Source organism: Schistosoma mansoni, chromosome 2 (genome assembly GCF_000237925.1).
Source record: "Schistosoma mansoni strain Puerto Rico chromosome 2, complete genome".
NCBI lineage: Eukaryota > Metazoa > Platyhelminthes > Trematoda > Strigeidida > Schistosomatidae > Schistosoma > Schistosoma mansoni.
Window position 1 is genome coordinate 21,271,704 of NC_031496.1, and position 21,761 is coordinate 21,293,464.

Here is a 21,761-nt window from a genome sequence, read left to right on the forward strand (position 1 = left end):
GTAATTTTTGTGGTGGCGTAATTAGGACCAGTGTCCCCAAGAGAATCTGCAAGAGAAAATGTACGCAAATAACTCAGTAAGCACAAAGAATGAACTAACGTATACTGCGGAAAGCTATCCAAAGCGATCAGTAAGGACACAAACGTAAGATTAATAAAATCTTTTATTCGAAACTATAGGTTGTTAGTGTAGAGTCTGGAATAAAGCACAACGGAGGAACTCAAAGTTCGTTGGTTGCGTTGCCATGACAGCGATGCGTAAAACATCTCATTTTCAGTATTGTAATGGACAGATGGTATGAATATCCAAAGTCTTTTAAACAAGTCCGGATGTTCATATTCATTGGCTTAAGGGTGTTATGGGTCGTCGTTCATCCACCTTTAAGCAACTTATATTCTAGTAAGAAATTGGCAAATTATAATAAGATTTTATTCTTAGTCCATAAGAAAAGGTCGAGTTTTCTCTTAAAGGATTCCTGCAAAGTCGCCCAGACTAGCTCAGTCGGCAATGAATTCCAACATTTGACAACTCTTACGGAGTAGGAGTTGTGTCTACAGTCTGTTCTTCTATGTTGGGCCTGCAGCTTCTAGGTGTTCAAATGGTTCCAATGGTTGAGGACGGAATAGAAGAAGCTTTCGCTTAACGGGCTTCCGTGTCTAGTAGCAGTGGATCACCAATACGCTGAAGATACTACCAGTATTGTAATTTGACAACACTTGACCATGGAAATACCACCAGTATTGTAGTTTGACAACTCTTTACCAGTAACACCTATAATCGAATCGTGTCCACCTAGGTAAAATCAGAAGTCAGAAGCGAAGAGGTTGGAAGATATATTTGATGCGTTATCAATATATCGAGAAGCAAATGATCTTATCTGGCTAATGTTCATAGGAAATTTTTCCCACACCGTGCTGTAACATAATCTTGTAGGAATGCATGACCGATCGCCTTCAGCTAAATGAGTCCACTAAATCTAATGTGATCAGTATCCAATGTCGATAATGTAGTGCCGTGCTTCGTTATTCGTTCACCCTGATAACCGTTATGGTACAAGTCTTAACGGTGCATAATATCAGAAGGCAAAGGAAAGCGGCAACTACATTTTTATTGATGAATGATGCACACCAGAAAGCTGTTGGCACATGAGCAAGTGTAAGCGAGCGAAGCAAAGATGACACGTATTGTAGATGGCGGGGAAGCCAACTGGCTATGGGCAAGCATTATTCAATATTTATAGCCAGACGAAAATGAATGATAAACATGTGATGAATAAGATACGAAGTGTGCACACATATACGCCCATATAGAAATATAGTCAAGGTTAATAAGCGAATAATTAACAAGATCTAAATATGACTCATAATATGTAGGTGTATTGGCTTGGCCAGAAGTTACAATAAAGTATATGGGCTTAACATATAAACGGATACTACAAACACTTACAGAGCTATTGATTTTGGGTATTTATTTACAGCTACAACCCCTTAAGTTAGTGTTGTGACTAAGCGTAAGTAGATGTTTAAGGGAATGTCCAGAAGTGTTAAGGATACTGTAAGCTATTAGAAGGTCACCTCTTAATGGAGACGAATAAAACTGTTGAAGATTATGTGGAATGTTCCACCATCAAACTGGCCAAAAATGCTCTTCAATGTTACCAGTGCAAGGTTTGCTCGAAAGTCGTTTGATAGCTAATATGATGAAAAGCATTTCTGACAACAAAAACAGGTTGTTGCGATCATCAGGAGTGTTTGTGGAGCATAAGTTGACAAAATTGCTCAAAACATTATCATGGAAACCGAAGATAAAACAAAAGCATATGAATCAATGTCAAATCTGATTTAAAATACTGGGATAAACACTACGCAGTACAATATAGAAATACGCTTTGTTCATACCTCAATAAATACCAGTTAACAGCTGAATGACCTAATAGGGCTTCTATCATCAGTCCATGTAGACAAATTCCTGCATGAGTTTTACTGGAAGAGCGTCGAAATACCGAATAGCGAAAGCAAAAATACTTGTAGATTTTTCAGAAGCCTGAGGCCCTAATCGAATATTAGTCACTTGACACATAGAAATCGAATTTATCTCTCGGCTAACATGAGAAAGTATCCACAACAAGGCGAGTTCAGGCGAAGCGAGAAAACTACTACGTAATTGTGGGTAGTAACCCCCCAGATTCCAGACCAAAAGAGAAAGTTATTAGTAAATTGTGACTCAATTCTTCTGAAAGCACATTCTCATGATGGTATTCAGAACGACAATAAAAGATTCACAATCAAATCATCCAGCTTGATTACTACGACACGTAGTACATCTCAAGCTGATCTACGAATGAACTTCAGTTTCTCAAAAGCAATATCTTGAGTTGCCATACAATCCATGGAACAATGTGCTGAAAACATGGGAAAGGAAAGCATTGCTCTTATGGAGAAAAGTTGAGATAGATTAATATTGAGCAATGATATCTTTTGAGGAACAAGAACAAATGGCGAGCCTCCGTATTCGTATATTTTATTATTGCAAAGCAAATTAAAAGAAATTGGAGAGAAATATTTGAAATCAAGTGATTTAAACGGTTTTACACCATTGTTGTGTTCGTGATTTTTATACTCGATGACCAAAGACAAAGGATTTAAGTAAAGACTGGAGTAAAAATGTTCCTGAATGTATGTATATGTAACTGAATAAACTAGTATATGCAGTAGTAACCAACTCAGTTTAGAGCCCTTATACAGTTTCTCCTGATCTCAAGCTCAAATAAAGGAGGAGGGTTAGACCTGAGATCAGCAACGATATTACGCAGAAGGGGATTTTACTCAACTCTTACTTGCAAAAAATTATCTCAATCATCCAAATTTATGTGCATTCAACAAAAAGGTTATAGGCGGCACAATATTCTCGTACAAACACATATACGAAGCTACATGGGTATCACCGAATCGCACTACAGAGAATCGAATCAATTATATCTTTTTAACTACAAATTTGAGGTCAATGGAAGATGTGGGAACATAGAGAAGATCTGTAATAGATCCAGCTCACCACCTGCTTGTTGCCATGATAAAGCTAAGGCTAAAGAGGCAATGGAGAAATGACATTACACAAATTCATTACAGCCCCCTACTGAGATACAGACAAACTCGGTGAATTAAAAATACTTCACGACAGTAAGTTTCAGGCCTAACAAGTTCGATTAAAAGAAGAGGAAACTCTAATGGCAAATAACTGGAAAGAGATAAATAACCCTAGCTTTAATATGTAAGAAAGTTCTGGATCAAAGCAAGCACCATTATAAAATGTGCATTTCTGTCAGAGCCTTGATCAGGATTTAGAGAAGCAGATATAGGAGCAACTGCACAAATGCTTCATGTTCTATTTAAGTAAGTAATAACAGAGAAAGTCAAAGCACACACCAGATACACAGAAGCAAGAAAACAAGTGAAGGAGAGTATTAGAGCTGATAAGCGGAAATACATGGAAGGGCTAGCAATGACAGGGAAAACGCTTCACGAGGAAAGAGTATCAGACAGTTACATGATAAAAACGAAGAAACTGTGACGAAAAGAATGTAAGCTACATCAACCAAGAGCAATAAAGACAAGTCAATCACTGAGATTCATGAAAAAAAGGAACAAGGTGGGCAGAAAAGTTTGAAGAACTCTTGGATAGTTCCCACCTCACCAGAGGTTAGGATGACCATCAGACAAATCAAAAGCTGTAATGTAACAGGACCTGACAATATACCAGCTGGAGCACTGAAGTCAGACATAGAAGCAAATGCAAGTATGCCCCACGTTCTATTCAGGAAGATTTGGGAGGGGGATCAAGTGCCACTGACAGACTGAAAAGAAGGATACCTCGCCAAGGTACAAAAGAAGGAAGATCGGATCAAATGTGAGAACTACTGTCGATACCAGGAAACGTTTTCACCAGTGTTACTGAACAAGACTCAGTAGTTGCCAATTTTCGAGATCATCAGACTGTTTTACTTAAGGGTCGGTCGTGCATAGACCAAATCACGACACTACGGATCATCGTTGAACAATCAAATAAGTAGATTTAGTCAACATACATCAACCCCCTTGATTAAGAGAGAGCTTAACAGTGTGGATAGGAGAACATTATGAAACTTTATCCTTCATTATAGTGTACCGGAAAGGATCGTCATTGTCATACAGATTTCATACGACGGACTACATTGCAAAGTGGTTCATGAAGGACAGCTGACAGATGCATTCCAAGTGAGTGCCGGAGTCACACAAGGCTGCATACTGTCTTTCTTTGTGGTTCTGTGATAAGTATAAGTATTTGGATTATTGTACGAACTAGAAACCCCAGAAATAACGCAATTTAAACCATGAAAAACTGGATGAGCACGAACGTACATATTATGTTTGGAAATTGAAATCCGAAGGAGGATTAGGTACAAGGGGAAATGCAAGCTCCTCAAATGCAACACAGAGAGTATCACCCAATCTCATCACATGTAATGGAAAAGCTCTAGAAGAGGTGGAAACTCTCACATACCTGGACAGTATCATCGATGAAATAGGAGGATCGGGTGCAGGCGTAAATGCAAGAATTGGCAAATCAAGGACAGTGTTGCCGGTATTCAATATAGTCCATAAACCTCGTATACTGTTCGTCCTGATAACCGTTACTACATAACGCCTCTAACGGTGTACAAATCGTAAGACGAATATAAAGTGTTAATCACGTTTATTATTTTTTGACGCACAGGTCACTAAAACCACAGATGCGCGAAGCAAGAATGAAGAGCTAGTGCCGAAAAGCGAGCGAGCGATTGAGCGTACAAGTCGAATAAATAGGATTATAATGTACATGTATATATACATAGGGAAATGAATGAGCAATCGAATCAATGAAGCGACTAACATTAAAGCTAGCAGAATGAATGTGTGCGTAGGTGGTAGGCAATACTCAAGAATACATATTCATACAAGGTATTCGAATTAATAAGACAGCTGAGCAGAATTCATCTAATGTATTATAACTAATGCACGTATTATTTTCATGCTCAGTCAAATATCGTATTCCAAAGTTGGTACGCAGTAATGTATATTTAGTATGTCTGTATTAAATTCCATAACCATACCAATTTTCAAACGTCAAATTGGTCTGAAGCCACTCGGCATTCTCTGGTAACTTACTTCTACTATGGAGTTTCACAATTTCTACTAATCTCTGAAACACGTGTGGCCTTCTGTTTTATGCACAACAGCTGTGATGTCATAGCCGAAGTCTATAATCTATCCTCTCAAGAAATCTGGTAGCACTGGTGATCCAACTAACAAATGAGGTATTCATTCTACGAAATTCAGGTGCTTACATTCCTTTTTTTACATGAAATTATGTACATCAACGCCTTATGTTTCTGCGTACAAATTAGGATTCCACATCACTAATTTAGTATTTGCACCATGTAGAGTTGTCGTTTCGGTTTATTCGGCTGCATTTACTTTTATTTAAATGTCAGTTTAATAAACTGAAAGGGGTCACACTCAGATTCCAGATGATTAACACATGTGAGGAAACGGATTACTGAGTAGTATTTGTTCACACATTATTTTATAGGATTTCATTTAGTCACAAAATCAAAGTTTTTTTAAATAGTAGATAATGCATTCAATAGAAAATTTAGTATCATTTTTGGTTCAGTCATTCAATGGTGCAAACTACAGATATGTTTGTTTATGATGCTGTTTGTTGACAGACTTGATTCGATTTAGTTGTATAAAAGTAGTACATTTTTCAGGAATCAAAATTAATGGAGTCATAAGGCGAAAGTAGTTGTCAACATAGTTGTTGACATAGTTAACATAGTTGTCAAATGCTATTTGATCTTCAATCTTTTGTCAACTTGAAATTAATTGTAATATATATTCTTACCCTACAAAGGAAATTATATTTTTTAGATTCTGATCGACTAAAAATGAACTGTAAAAATACCATATAACCCTGTTTATTCAATAGCGTTTGCAAGTCATTTTCGGAATTGTAGTCTGTCATATTCTCTAAAGCGTTCATCAAACCTAACTGCTTGATTTCCTGACAATAATGAACTTTAAAGAACATCTCTTTCATAAGTTATAGAAGAACATTTATTTTTCATAATTAAATATTCAATACTTTTTTTGAGTATTATAAGTGGTAGATTACTGATCTCTTCAAGTTCCATTATGAGCACACAACGAACAAAGAATGATCATGTTTCAATCTGTATTTGAATACCATGGTCATTTATTATCAATTGATCAAATAATATAAATTCTTGCATAGAATCAATCTAGCTTTGTTATCAATATCTTTTTATTCTCTTCCATATTTCTTCATAACGTTCCAATACTCGAACACTTATGTTAACTTAAAAACTACTACATTTCAAATTTGTCCTTTCATAAACAAATAAATGTTGACTTTGTGCAAACCAATAAAAATCGAGTTGTCAATATAGATGACCTTAATTTGTTTTAAATTATATAGAGAAAAGAATGTGGACAATTTGATTTTTATAAAATAGAAAAGATAAGCTAGGATATATTATTTGAAACTTATTATATTTATTTTGCATTTGTTCATACTGTATAATTATCATTGATACGTATATGTTAGTACCGAAATTGATTGACATTGATGAATCACAAATAAATCATCATAGTAAATTTAAAAAATATAAAAGTGAAAATATTTTCACATTGTTTCAATCACCTCACGAAAGAATATTCTCGACGGATTATGATTATTCTCCAAGAAAAAATATGAAAAAGTTTATTCCAAAATATTTACAACAACAACGTGCTTATAGCTCTAAAAATCGAAATCGACGTCGAACAAGGCGTAAACATTTAAGGAATACTGACTATGACATAAATATAGATAATTATAATGATGATGAAAATGAATATAACTATGACGATGAAATTGAAGATGTTGACGATGTTGATCAAAGCAGTGAAAATCTAAGTAAACATAATTATTTCAATAATGAACAGAATTATATTAAGAAGAGATCTATCATGCCTTCAAATTATTATGCAGATATAAAAAATATTTTAACTTATCAAAATACATCGGATAGTTGTATATTTTATTTAACATTGAATTCCAATAAATTAATTGGACCATTTATATTTCATCCACATTTGAGTAAGTTCATATAGTATCATTAATTTAAAAGAAATTACTTCGAGCGTTTATTTGAATTTCGATTTCATCACGGTTTTAACTATAAGCTTAAGTATAAAATGGATTGACGAACAGATAACAATGAACTATTCAAACCTTTAAAAAAGAAGCTCATTGTTATGAAACATGTATATGATGATCACAGTGTTTAAAATTCTAAGCCATTGAATCAAATTATGCCGTATATAAAGTTTGGATTGAATAGCTCGCAATATAACCTGATAACGTATCAATTTTACTGAATCCCGTTTGTTATCTCTTCAAAAGCACTCAAATCAAAAGATCACAGCCTCTAATTACCATTTCAAGGAATCTATTTCTTTTAAGCACATTCTACTAATCAGTATATCATCATCCAGGCAAATTATTCTAGTTACTTTCTCATTTTGAAATCGGTTTAGGTATTATCTAAGTAAAATTAATTGATTAATTAATTTGTGTTTGGTGATTTATTACCAAGTTTGAAATGACAGACCCTAGACTGTTCCATTCAATAGAAAATCATATATCACACAATAACTTTGTATAATCCAATCTAAACCCATCACTTCAAGCTTAACTGTAGTTATTTGAAAAATCGTTCGCATTAAACGCCATCACGTTATCCACTATCCATACTTGCTTATAAAGCTTGTGACTTAAGGCAATATCGAGACAATCCGCACAGGATGCACATATGCCAACAAGAGATTGATCAATTACAGTCCTAGATAACAATGGAAAGATACAAGTATACAGCACCAAGTGAATTTGTTAATTATTTTTATCACAAAGTGACATCACCTGATAAAAGAAAAATGGGTAATTATTTCATCATGATTTTAAACTCTAAATCAGTACACAGCCATGGTTTCATATGTAATTGAACATAAGACTTTCAGACATGGGAATGAATATTGATATACTTGAATTAATGAGTCACGAAAACAATAATGAATATTTCTTTGTAAATCATAAATACCCAGTTTTTAGAAGTAATCGTAATGCTCTATAGAATCAATTTTTTTCGTAAGAACAAACTTTGACAATAATTCTGATGTATTTTTTGCCAGAGTTTTTCGTTAAACTCTTGAAACTAAACTTTATATTTTCATTACCTAAAACCAACAGAAAGGTGTAATTTCTAAGAAAAGATGGATAGTGGCTAGCAGTGGAATCTAGGACGCGCGTTTCGTCTTATTTAGGACTCATCAGCTGAATGTACCTACATCTTTGCTTACAATGCTTGTAAATTAAGGCTATATCGAGGCAATACGCACAGTATGCACATATGCCAATTAGAGACGGACCAGTTGCAGTCCTAAACATTAAGGAAAAGATTCAAACAAACACTGCTAAATGAATTTAGGTGTAATTTCTGTTCAAAAATGACCGTAAACCTGTCAGTGATCATTATTATTTTGACCTTAAAGCTAAAAGAGAATTTATGAACAAAACGTCTTCATCAAAATTGCTTTTACAGTTTCATGTTTTAGTCCAACTTTCAATGTTTTTGTACATTCATAAAATTTTATGATTTTCTTTTAATTTTCTCTATTATTTCTAAATAGATCAGGAACAAGACAAATACACAGATATATTTATGCAAAGCGGAAAAATAAATGCCTTTAATCCTAAAGGTAAGTACTGGGATATATATATATATATAATATTGAAATGTACTCTTGTTTAAACTACAAGAGTCCTTCCTTTCTACACAAACATATCAGCTTTAAATAATATGTAATGATTAATTGATCAGAATAATGATAGTCTGACAAATGCTTCATCTGTGGTAAGATTATTACTTGAATTTCATAGCCTTTGGTATTTGAATAGTCACAATTTTGACAGACGTTATTATTTGTCATAAATATAAATGAATCTGATAAGGGTATTTATATATTTATTTATATACAATCTTTCCTAAATGTCACGAATCACATGATACGGGTTTATGTAACTTATCGAGACGAAACGAACCGATTAACGGAAGATCGTTTACACTAAAAAATGACATCAGCTTAAGAATGACCAAAAAACTAGGGAACCTTGGGAACTTGATTTGTTCTAATGTGGAACCTTCAGTTATGCTTACACTTGAGATTATATTGTATAACATATAATTCTGAATAATTTAGAGGAGAAAGTTTAAATCAATGCAATATTAGATACAACAGTTTGTATAAGTATTAAAACATATTATGTCACAGATGATTCGAATCGATTAACTATATTTTATTATTATCATTATCATTAATGGCTTTATTCAGTATTATACTTTTTGTAACAATATAGAATTGTCAGCGCTAAGTATTTTAACAAGTCTTTTTCACATAATATATAGAACACTAAAGGTAATAAAACCGATAACTGCATACATATCAACATAAATTAATTAGATAAACTACCTGAAATCAAACGAAGTATTTTTTTAAGGATTTAACTCCGTACAATTTTTTTTAGTTAGGAACACGTTTAAGAATACGAGGTGCTGACTAGGTCAGCTATAACGACCTGTTCGTAACACCGTATATTTGCTAGATAAAGTATTGTAGAACTTTCATATATCTGCTTGAGTGCATGGATTTTAATATATTGACGTCTAGTTCTACCAAAATATATACAAGGAGAAAGATATGAATAAAATGGATGGTTCTTATTTAATAAGATAACACCTGTCAGGAGTGTGTAAGACTTTAGATGTCTATCCACAACCATATTAATAATAACCTTAAAAGATTTCCGACACGCCATGCTAACTGACCTTAGTACTCTCTGTAATTCAGCAAAGTCTTCTCTCAAAAGCTCAAGAGAGAATAGTGGAGGACAGTGAAAAATAATAGGTAATAGTGTGGGAGTTAACAACATGTAAGCGTAAGCGTCGAGTAGTCCCGAAAGCATGTAACCTCTTTATATAGTAAATCAGATGGAAAACGTTCTTAGATAACAATAAAACATGAGATCAAGAAGGAAAAGAGGATAAAGTTACATCAAGTTAATTGACCTTCGACACTAAGTTTATCAAAGAATATCCATTAGTACAAGCTTCATGGGATTCCAACAGGGTGTTTAGATGCCGTTCGTGTCTCAGGCTACAGCTAACATTTAGACAGGTTAACTGTGAAACAATTAACAACAGATGACTATTCAATGCAAGACAAGAACTCATTCATTCCAAGGGGATGTAAGGGGAAAAATCGGTATACATACAGAGAGATTGTCCATGTATTCAACAAAAGCGTTTTCTGTGGAATATGGCAGATCATGCAGAAAAAAAGAAGAGAAGAGAGGAAAGGACAGCCCTTTGTGGCACACCCTCATGGGACAGTAGAGACGTCACATAATTTCCTATAAGCACAGTATACTCATCTCTTCCAGAGAGGTAGGAACATAGCCAGTTGGTTATTCAGCTGTCGGTGTTGACTCTGATTAACTTGTTAAGTAAAAATTGTCTTGGAATAAGATCAGAGGCAGAAGTATAATCTAATAAAATGCACCGAACATACTTCTTACTCTTTGCTAAGCCAAACATTATATTATTATACAGAACAATAGCAGTATCTTACGTCCTTCCTCTCCATTTTTAAGCAAAGTAATACAGATAACTGTGCTCTTTTATGGCTGGTTGAAGTGAGAGCAGCAATAGTTTTTTCGTCGTTTTGAGAAGAAGTAAAGTTTTTCGTTGTGAATTTAAATTTCTTATTGCCAGATAATTTCTTAGTCATAAGGATTATCTCTATCTTTCTCCATATTTGTGACATGAGATTAGTTGTAAATGATTCGCTAAAGATGCTCATCAATGGATGACACAGAACGTCATTTGGGCCTGCATCTGATCCTCCTAGTTCATCGATGATGCTGTCCAGGTACATGAGAGTTTCCACATCTTCTAGAGTTTTTTCCACTACGTGTGATTAGATTGGTTGATGCTCTCCATGTTATATTTGAGGATCTTGCCTTCTCCCTTGTATATGTTGAAGCCTACTGATGCATAGGCTATTGCTACATTGGTTGACTTGAATTGCATTTGATGGTGTGTATGAGATAGAAGGATAAGGTCCTCTGAGAAGTCCAAATCGTCTAGTTGCATGCAAGCTGTCCATTTTATTCCGTGCTTCCTCTCAAATGTGGAGGTCTTTATAATCCAGTTAATTACCAAAAAAAGGAGAAACGAGGAGAGGAGGCAACCTTGTCTGACTCTGGTCCCTACTTGAAATGCGTCTTACAGCTGTACTCCATGTACCACTTTGCACTGATGATATTCTCCGGTACACCCTGGTGTTGAAGAAGATTCCATAATGTTATTCTATCAACACTGTCAAAGGCTTTCTCATAGTCAAAGAAGTTGATGTATAGTGACAAGTTCCACTCAATTGATTGCTCAACAATTATCCGTAGTGTTACGATTTGGTCTATGCACAACCAATTCTGTAGGTGCTGCTTCGATGTTCCGTGGATTCGGTGGAGCTGGCCTATTCAAGAGCTCCTCGAAGTAAACTACTTATATGTTTCTGTGTTCTTGAATCTCAGTGATTGGCTTGCCTTCTTTGTCTTTGACCGGTCTCTCCGGCTTACTATATTCCCCTGCCAGCTTCTTTGTTGTGTCATTTATTTGTCTAATATTTCTTTCTCTTGCAGCTTTATCTTCTGTCAGATAAAAAACATTCAGGGTTAATAAGATAATATGCATAAAGGTAAGAGTGTTACTCAAGAAGTGTGAATAAATTGATCTGTTCGGAAGCTGAAATAAGCTATATGGACTTGACATAGCAACAGACACTACACAGCTACTCTTCAAACTTGTGGATAAAGGAAGTATGACATCGGATGACTGATATACAAAAGACTTATTTAAGTCACATTCAGACGGTTATCGCTTCTGCTATGTCTCTCAATTGTAAGCTCTTTAAATAGTTTCCACTTACTTGAAACAGCTTTTACAAGATAGGAGCTTCTGAGTAAACATTGAGCTCAGACGTCCGCTTTCTAGGTTTATTAGACCATTTAACTTTCGAACTTCAATCGAGTTTTTCTCCTTTTACATTACTTCTTTTACCCCCCGTAATCGTTTTAGTTTTGAAGATGTAATTCGATTAAAATGGTCTCAGTGATACAACAAATATCAAAACAGAATTAAAGATAATAAATAATAACATCAACGGTGTTTTTCAACGAGTCATCTGTAAATCATCCGTTGTTATTCGTAGAGAACATGTTTTTTAGATTTTGGATATTTTCTTTTGTGTAATTCCTGTATTTGACTTTCTTTATCTTACGTAATGGTGAGCTTTTTCCAAGGCAGTCGATTGTGAATTATTCAAGTCTCAGAGAAAACCATAACAAACATACTGTTTTTTCTGATAATAGAAATAATATTATATGTATATAATTTCTATTAATAACAATCTATCCGATGTTCAATTTGTCCGAAGTTATAATGGCACTTACCCTTTTTTCTAATACTAATTAAATACTCAATGTCATCCATGATCATATTTTGGAAAACTTAACACATGGTTAGGATTAACACACTGTTAGGAAGCACCTCTCACTTATTAATAACCTATTAGCTAAAATTTTCGGAAATATTGTGGTGTTGTCTTATTTTTGGATCCATTTTGTTCCTTATAAAGTACATCCTAAAAATATTTGAATGCAACCCCGACGAACTTTGTTTCAAACTTAGTAGCGTAAGAAACTATAATGGATTTCACTGGTTGTCAGAAATACGGTCATTAAACGATGATAGAGACAATGAGAAACATCCCTTTGGCAAACATTTCAGATTTTGAAACTCTCCTTTCGTGTTTATTATCATGAAAAATCATACTTTTAATAATTTTGATAATGTTCGCTATACTTACTTATTATACATTGACCTAAGCACGATGATTAATTTTGATAGAACTGATTTGATTTCTATCATCTAAGTAAATTCACACTTGATCTGCTTTTAAAAAAAATTATTTATATCTAAGATTCCCTTTTTTTTCGTTTTTCACTATAAAATCATCTATCTATTTAGATCTTTTAAACATGAGAAACCATCGTGAAATTCCGGTGAGTAAAGTACAAATTACTGATCAAATTCTTGATGCTGCTTATGATTTAGGTAAGTGGAAATTAATTAGCATTAATAAAAAAAAATACTCAAGGTATGCTTAGTTGCTTTATAATAATGTAATTATTATGTTGTAATAAACAGACTACATATTCATTTTGGCATTTTTTTTAATAATCAGCTACTAGTAGTTTAAAATGCCCAATAGAATATCTGAAATAAATTAATAATTACAAAGTAAATTATTCAAGAATTTAAATAGTTGAATAGCCTTTTAAGTGTATATATATTTTAATACTCACCAACAAATTATATTCCAGCATGGTATTGGGAACATTGTTGAATTTCATTGAAATCGTAGATTGATCTAAGTTAGGCAATCATTGAAAAATTAAAGCACTGGACGGCCGTTTCGTCATAGTATGAAACTCTTCAGAAATACGCATCCATGACCGTACAGTCAGGAATCGAAATCAGGACCTTCGGTCTTAATCGCAAAAGTTTAAATATTCGATCACTAAAACGGGATCCAGTGGTATACATGCCTAACTTTAATTGGTACGCGACGTTGTGTTATCATCGTAAATTATCCCCGATGAGTATCTTCCTCAAATCCAACACAAGTGAGCCCTACTGGTTCAACGGGTCTAGAGGTTATAAGTCGGCGTAAGGGACTAAAAATCCCTATTTCGACTCCTGGTTGCACGGTTATGGATACGCCCTGCTGAGGAATCTTGTACTACGACGAAACGGCCGTCCAAGGCTTTAATTTTTCAATGGTTGTCTAACTTAGATCCATTGGTGATTTCAATGAAATTCACCAATCTTCCGGGCAGGATACTGATTATCATATTTCGGTTTGAAGGAATCATAAGAGTTACAGGATAGTTCAGATTTCTCTTAAGCCCTGCAGTTTAAATGGTTTTTTGCAACAAAATTTAATATAAAACAAATATGTGTACAATAAAATAAATCTTTTTGTTGAAATTTTTTACACCACTTGCAAATGGCTTAAATTTACAAGTGATTATACGAATGAAAATCTGTTATAGGAAAGCAATATCTCAATAATTACATTTCAAATATAAATGATAGCATTTGACCAGTATTTAAAGACAGTTTTCACTTCACACTGATATCAATTGATAGATCAAAACTACAAAATCAAAATATCAGGTTTTACGTAGGTAAATATCTAGCCATATTATCTTAACGTTTCTACGCTGAATGTTAACTTCCACTTTAGATTAGTAAGTAAATAAGCTCTATTAATAGTCAATAACGTGAGTCCTACAAAATAATCACATATATAGGAGAAATTGTAAATTATGTTAATGTCTTGACCTTGGATTCACTGAGCAACTGGTTAGTAATAACTTAATATCGTGGATGTCTGACGACAATTAAGTGATTTGTATTTGCATTATGACTACGTATTCAATATTTTTTTTATCCTTCATGAAACTGTATACGTTAAAATGTCACACTTAAAGCATATAATTCTCGGTAAGAGCAAAACAATTATTTCTGAATCCTGAAAGCGTTAAAAAGTGTTAGGCTTATACAATTTAAAATTAACTGAGATGAGTTAGTATGCACAGTTATAATTTAGCTATTTTATAATCTAATTGTTTCCCTTAGCTCTATAAGAGGATATTTTTTACATGATAATAAATGTTACGATGACTTGATAAAGAAAAACTAGTGTGATCCAGATAAAAGGTTTCCTAATATAAATTAGACCTGAAAAGTATTCTTATATTATTTGCAAGTCTACCAAAAGTCTTAAGTGGTTAGACATAACTTTTAGGAATCTATGGGCTTAGTTTTTAGGATATGGTTAATGATCATAAACAGAGTTTATCTGTTGTCTTGAGGGAATAGATACTTTTATTAAGATTAAAAATAGAGTTACTGATTGTCACAGTCAATAAGGTTGTAACAGAAAAAAATCGAATGAACACCGTTGGATGGCAGCTCAGTGGCCTAGAGGTTAAGCTTTCGCATTTGAGTCCCGTGTGAGGGATCGTGGATGTTGAGGAGTCTATAACTAGGACGAACCGGTCATCCAGTGCTTCCGGGTTTTTAATAGTGGTCTATCATAGATCGATTCGTGAATCCAACTGTGTTAAAATAATTATTGCATTTTTGGGTTGTTTTACTTTATAAGAAAGGATAAATCCTTTTATATAGCCCACAGTGTAATTAAACGTATGAAAATATTCCTAAGACCAAGAACATGGTAATTTTTAATGATTGATGGCTTACTAAGAAAGAAATCATGAAAGATAACTCAGTGTGTATTAAGCTGTTATTTATCATTCACTTATTTCTAAAATATAATTAAATTAAATATTGTCTCAGTTTAAATTTATTAATTAAACAAAACTTTACTTTCATCTATCTTCAGTTTAAAAGTAATAATACATCTTTACAGATGGGATCACAGATAGAAGTACTTAATACACTTGAAGGATCTTTACTCTAATAACTATATTTCAACTAATATCAATACACAAAGTTTACGTTTAACCTAATTGTTATGCTCTTAGCTATAAAATTATCGCGATATACGATTGTCAATTTAGAGTCACCAACTTATTGACCGTACCAATGACACATATACACATATACATTGAGAATAACTTGAGAATAGTAAATTATATAACAATAATCAATAGGTCAAATAAAAGCCTATAATGAAAGAATTATGAATATGCATATAATATAGTTACTTAATAGTCTTACAATAAGGATATTCGTATAACATTGGTCCATAAATAATTATTAGCGGTTACCATTCATTTATTCTAGTCCAGACATAACACTAACGATAGTTGAAACCTTTATGATTTGAGAAAAATTTCTCAATACATTTTAGTGGAATTTCTTTTATTTCTGTTCTACTAATTTTAACCTTTCAGAACGCTTCATACTTGACGAAACTAGAAGAATTCATAATCCTACAAACCCTCCTTATGTTGATCATAATTTAACACAAATATTCAATGATTTAGTTGGAAATACACAATTTACTATTACAGTAGGTTATGTAATGGTATTGATTTTTTGTTGTTGATACATTGATGTTTTATGAACTGATAGATATTAAGAAGCTAACAAAGTATCCTAGTAATTTATTGATACCTACTGAGCTTTGATTGACCCTAACTGTTAACTATAGTACTTAAATAAGGCTAAGGTTATTGATAAATGAATATCTGTTGTTTTTTTACTTTTTTGCTCTGTGCTTATCATTCGATTAAGCAATTTGTAAATATGTTCAAAATTAATCCGAAAAAAAAAGTAACATTATCTCTTCGATCCAAATTGTACAATAAAAGTAAGGAAAATAAGTGTAATCAATTTTTCAGTTGAGTGTGCTCAGTTACGTTTAGTCAATTACAATTGTAATATAATATGAGTTATCTAAAAATAACTAAATTGGATAGTTGGTTGACGAGGTTTGTGAAGACTAGTTGAGTTTGAAGATGATTTTTGTCAAATAGTCAAATCACTTGAAAAACTAGTGAAAATATGTGGGTAATAGACAGTTATTTTGCCGAAGATCAAACCTACGAAAGTTAAATTTCATATTTATCCCGTTGTCTTTAGATAGATGAGTTGGGTTTCAATGGTCTACTTTTCCTACTTTAGTTAATTTATGATATACCATGTTAGTCTTCTAATTGCACAAACAAGTAAATCCCCTACTTTTAACATTGTTAAACTCCGCTGTTAGTATTATCTTACCATAGCACCGAGAATCTATCTCAAAGCTAGTCATTGATAAGTGCATAATTCCCTGTTCGGTTGGTTTGTACAGACTATTCCAGTCCAATTATAGTTTTCCTTATAGGTTGACGTCAGATGAAGTATCCAAGCACGGTTGCGGGGATAAACTAATTAATAATTTCAACTTAAAACAATATATCTGTCAAGTGCTCTGTAGTTTCCAGTCTCTGAAGCTGATATCAGTACATTGAAGAAACCATTTTCTAATTAAAGAGTTATATATATATATATATATATATATATATATATATATATATATAACTGAATCTATATTTTCTTCTTAAATCATATCTTTCATGCCTAATATTTCATACGAACACTGATGCTTTTAAAGCTTATACCAATCTGGAATCTCTCTGTGCTGATATAGTGTGACAACTTCAGCCGATCCACATATACTGGGTTCTATAATGTGAGTGACTGGGTGACTGAAGTGAAACGAGAAACTTATATTTTACTGCATTGTTTCAACAACTTTTTTTAATATTTCTGCCATATTTCACATAAAAAACACTTCATTTATTGCATTTATAGGCTACACCAGTGGTACAAAACGAATTATTTGTAAAAACTTCAAACAAAAGTTATAAAAAGCAAATAACCAATCTTTACCGTGTAAGTCCAGATTAAAATTAATGATTTATTCTTATATTTGAATTCTCACATTCAGGTTTTACGTGAAAGAAATAAAAGTTAACAGTAGTTAGTGCCGTTTGTACCTAATAGAGAAAATGGTAGTGAAGATTCGTAGTTTTCAGTGTTACGCTTCAGGATGTTCAGACTGGAAGTGTATTGTATGTAAAACTGCACCATATGATATTGTTTTTCCTGTGTACAATCCCATCTGAGGTCACTTCAATAAACTTGATTTCTCTGGGGCGTGTTTTACTGTAAAGCTAGATATCCTTTTCAATACCGCATAGATTTTGAAACTAAAAGTATTTTCAAGTATTGTACAAGAGATCCATTAAAACTTCTGGATTCGCTACTGTTATCATTATTCAAAGTAACAAATAATCCTCATAATCTACATTTATGCACATCAATATAAATATACTCCCAATTGACTTATATGCATGATTGTATCTACAATGAAATTGATTGAATAACAAATAAAATTGGATTGTGATGCGAGATTCATTTATACATTTGACTAAACAGCGTTTTGACATTTAAGCTGATATCAGTTCATGATAAAAATAGACCCTTAAATTTAATTGTTAACCCTAACCATCAACTGTAAATTATAATTCTAATTCCTTAGACTGGTTTATAAGCCTCATTTTGTCATAGTAAGTAGATGGACATTCTCAAGGTCACTTTACCATCACTCAAAGGTCATTCATAATTTATCTTCTCATCTCTTAATATCACAGATAATTTTGTTTGAAGAATTGTGTGTGTAAAAAATGTGTACATAAAATTACTCTTATCTAGATTTTAGATGAATTACGTGAACAAATAAGTGAACTAAAAGAAGAGAATAAAAATTTACGTACACAATTAGATGAATACAAAAATTGGGCTGATAGAAGTATGTTGGTTTGTTTGTGAAGACTTTTAGTAATTTTTTTATGCATCGTTGGAATCATGAGTCAATTGAAGGTAGACCGCCATGGAAAAACTGGAAGCACTGGACTTCCGTTTCGTCCTATTGTGGGACTCCTCGGTAGTGCGCATCTACGATCCCGCCTCGCGAGATCCGAACCCGGGACATACCAGAATCGCGCGCGAGCACTTAACCGATAGACCACTGAGCCGGCATCCAACGGTGTTAATGTCTAACTTCAACCAATCCACGAAATTGAGCAACCATTTCACCAATGTCTTCAGTGAGTTGATATCTTTCAACAGACCTCGTTAAACTACAATGGTTACTGCTTCTCACCTGAACTCTAGGAAATACCTCATGGAGCCAGTCACTAGTGAGCATATGATAAGTGGGTTGTTTATGGAGATTTCTAGTAATTTTTTATATATAGTTGAAATCATGCTTCCAGGTTTTCCATGGTGGTCTAGCTTCAATTGACTCATGATTTTCAACTATATATGATAAAAGTATGTTCTCTATAATTCTATCTATTTGCATAGAATTTTCTTCTTTTTTTCGTTAAAATAATTCATTTCATGTAAATGTTTGTTGTAACACAATTTTATTATTAACTGGAATCCCTTATGTACTAATGTTATGATTCTTAATTCTAGTTGATTTAAAACTTTCGCTATGAAAACTTTTAGTTCTACAGTCTATAGATGACAAGCAAACTATAAATATCTCTTAGTTCCCCGAACTTGGATCACTTCCGCTAACACTATTTACAAATATAGTCATTATCTTTACCAAATTATTGCTATACAACTTTAAGGAATTTGTAACTAAACTTTATAGAATGGACGTTATCTACTAGTCAATTTCTAATGATATATATATATATATACATAGTCATTTGTTTAAGATTACAATTCTTGTTACAGACTGTGAACAAAGATGCATTGAAGGTCCAGATGAAAAAGTCAATGAATCGACATTTACATGGCATGCAAAGTTAAACGCCCTTTTAGATCAATATAGATCAGAAAATGAAATTCTAAAGTAAGTTAGTTATTGATGTTTTACCATAGTTTAGTTGATAATTTTAATAAATTCATGGAAAAACATCTAAAAAGTTTATTTCATATCATATAACTACGATAATAGACTTTTCGTTCACTGAATCTTATACACATAAATTAATAATCAACCATACAGTGAATTAAAGACTAAGTTTAGAAACTGATCTACATGAACATTGTTATCCAAGAAGCTGAGCTTTAATAAAAAAGATCTATTAGGTAAACGTATTCAATATCTCTTATCTCATATATGTAAATAAATATCTAATAATGAGATGCTCCGAAACAGCTAGTCAACACTGTTTTTAAAAATGAGGTACTATACAGTATTTGGTTACTTTTGTTATAAATCCTATTCGATTGTTTACCATAGTTCCTAATTATGTTAAATGAAAGTGACAGTATTAGTGAAACCTATTTGAATATCTATGAGTTTACTATCACATATTATTGAATTATTCGATTCATCCTACTAATTACTATTATTAACAACTGTACATTGACTGGTCAATCTAGTTGAACGTTTATAGATATTCTATAAGTTATAGATGAGATAAGCTAAGTGTCTGATGTGCTTGACGTGACTATACTAATAATAAACTAGATTTCGACAGAATTAGTACTCGACCTTTCTCATCAATAATTTTTCTAAATAATGTTTTTCTTGTGTATTAGAAATATGTAAAATGTCTCTTATGATTAGCGAGGACAATTACCTTGTTGCTAAATCTCTTTGAAGATAAGACAAATTTATTTAAACAACTATTCTCAGGAACATAAGATAATTTGATTTGTATCCGTTTAGATTATTCCGTTGTTGACACTGAGTGAATTCGATCAGTCCAAACCATCATAAATCAAAATTCATATCCGATGTACAGGTGAATAGCTATTTGCACTTAGTAAATAAATTGATAATCCACTACTGCTTGAAGCTGACGGTATTGGATTCAAATCCTAGAGTGAATATCTACTCTGAGCTGCAGGTATATTCAGATGACGAATCCAAAATAGAACGAAACACGTATCTTAAATTACATTGCTAGCCAAATTCCATCTATTTCATATAGGGGAATTGTAATATTTACTAAATCATCTAACAGTTAAATATTCAAACAGAATATTTTAAATTTTAAAGAAGCTCTTCAGTGTACAAATTATTAGGTTGAAGTTTTGAAGTGTAATTGATTAAAAGTTTATTTTACCTTTAAATGTACACTACAACCGTAAAGTAAGATTTTCATGGTCATTGCAATGTCCGATAATTTATTTGTTCTATGAAAAGGGTTTTTGTAAATGTTATTGTAATTTAATAGTTGAGTTCATGAGGCAGTTGAAGCTCGACCACCATGGAAAACCTGGAAGCACTGGACCGCCGTTTCATTCCAGTGAGACTCCTCAGCAGTGCGCGTTCACGATCTCTCTCTGAGAGATCTGAACCCAGGACCTATCAGTCTCACGCGCGAGCGCTTAAACTCTAGATCACTAAGCCGTTATCCAACAGTGTCAATCTCTGAATTCAACCAATTGTTAACAAGACCAATGAAATGTTTGTTCATTTCTTGAATCAATTTATTGCTGGCAAAATATTTGTTATCAATTTATTTATTAAGCATTCTGTCTTACTATCCTAATGAAACGTATCAGTTATTGTTGTTTTCTTTTCAACTGTTTGTTAACCAAAAATAAAGATTATTGATTGATTTTATTTCATTGAAATTAATTAATTAATTGTTATATTATTAAATTAAACCTTGTAAGTGTCTCAACGGATTAAATAACGAAGTGTTCTTCCTTCTTGAATATCATACATACTTTATTAAATGGTATAATGAATCTTCTCGTGAATTATGTTCAGAAGAGGTTTTTTGTGTAGATTTCAGCATTATTCATAGTTGAAATCATGAGTCAATTGAAGCTAGACCACCATGGAAACCCTGGAAGCACTGGACCGCCGTTTCATTCCAGTGAGACTCCTCAGCAGTGCGCATTCACGATCTCTCTCTGAGAGATCTGAACCCAGGACCTATCAGTCTCACGCGCGAGCGCTTAAACTCTAGATCACTAAGCCGTTATCCAACAGTGTCAATCTCTG

General features: G+C 33.0%; 1 protein-coding gene across 1 annotated transcript in view; it reads left to right on the top strand.

Moving 5' to 3' along the window:
* Positions 1 to 2,106: 2,106 nt before the first annotated feature.
* Positions 2,107 to 21,761, top strand: part of Smp_157330 (hypothetical protein) — a gene marked incomplete at both ends in the record, with an annotated part of 27,816 nt that continues 8,161 nt past the window's right edge. The window contains 8 exons of the mRNA XM_018796066.1: positions 2,107 to 2,159; positions 6,749 to 6,867; positions 7,069 to 7,176; positions 8,766 to 8,834; positions 13,223 to 13,309; positions 16,183 to 16,301; positions 17,588 to 17,668; positions 19,510 to 19,646. Coding sequence (XP_018650315.1) covers positions 2,107 to 2,159; positions 6,749 to 6,867; positions 7,069 to 7,176; positions 8,766 to 8,834; positions 13,223 to 13,309; positions 16,183 to 16,301; positions 17,588 to 17,668; positions 19,510 to 19,646 — 773 coding nt within the window. The remainder of the gene's footprint in view (positions 2,160 to 6,748; positions 6,868 to 7,068; positions 7,177 to 8,765; positions 8,835 to 13,222; positions 13,310 to 16,182; positions 16,302 to 17,587; positions 17,669 to 19,509; positions 19,647 to 21,761) is intronic.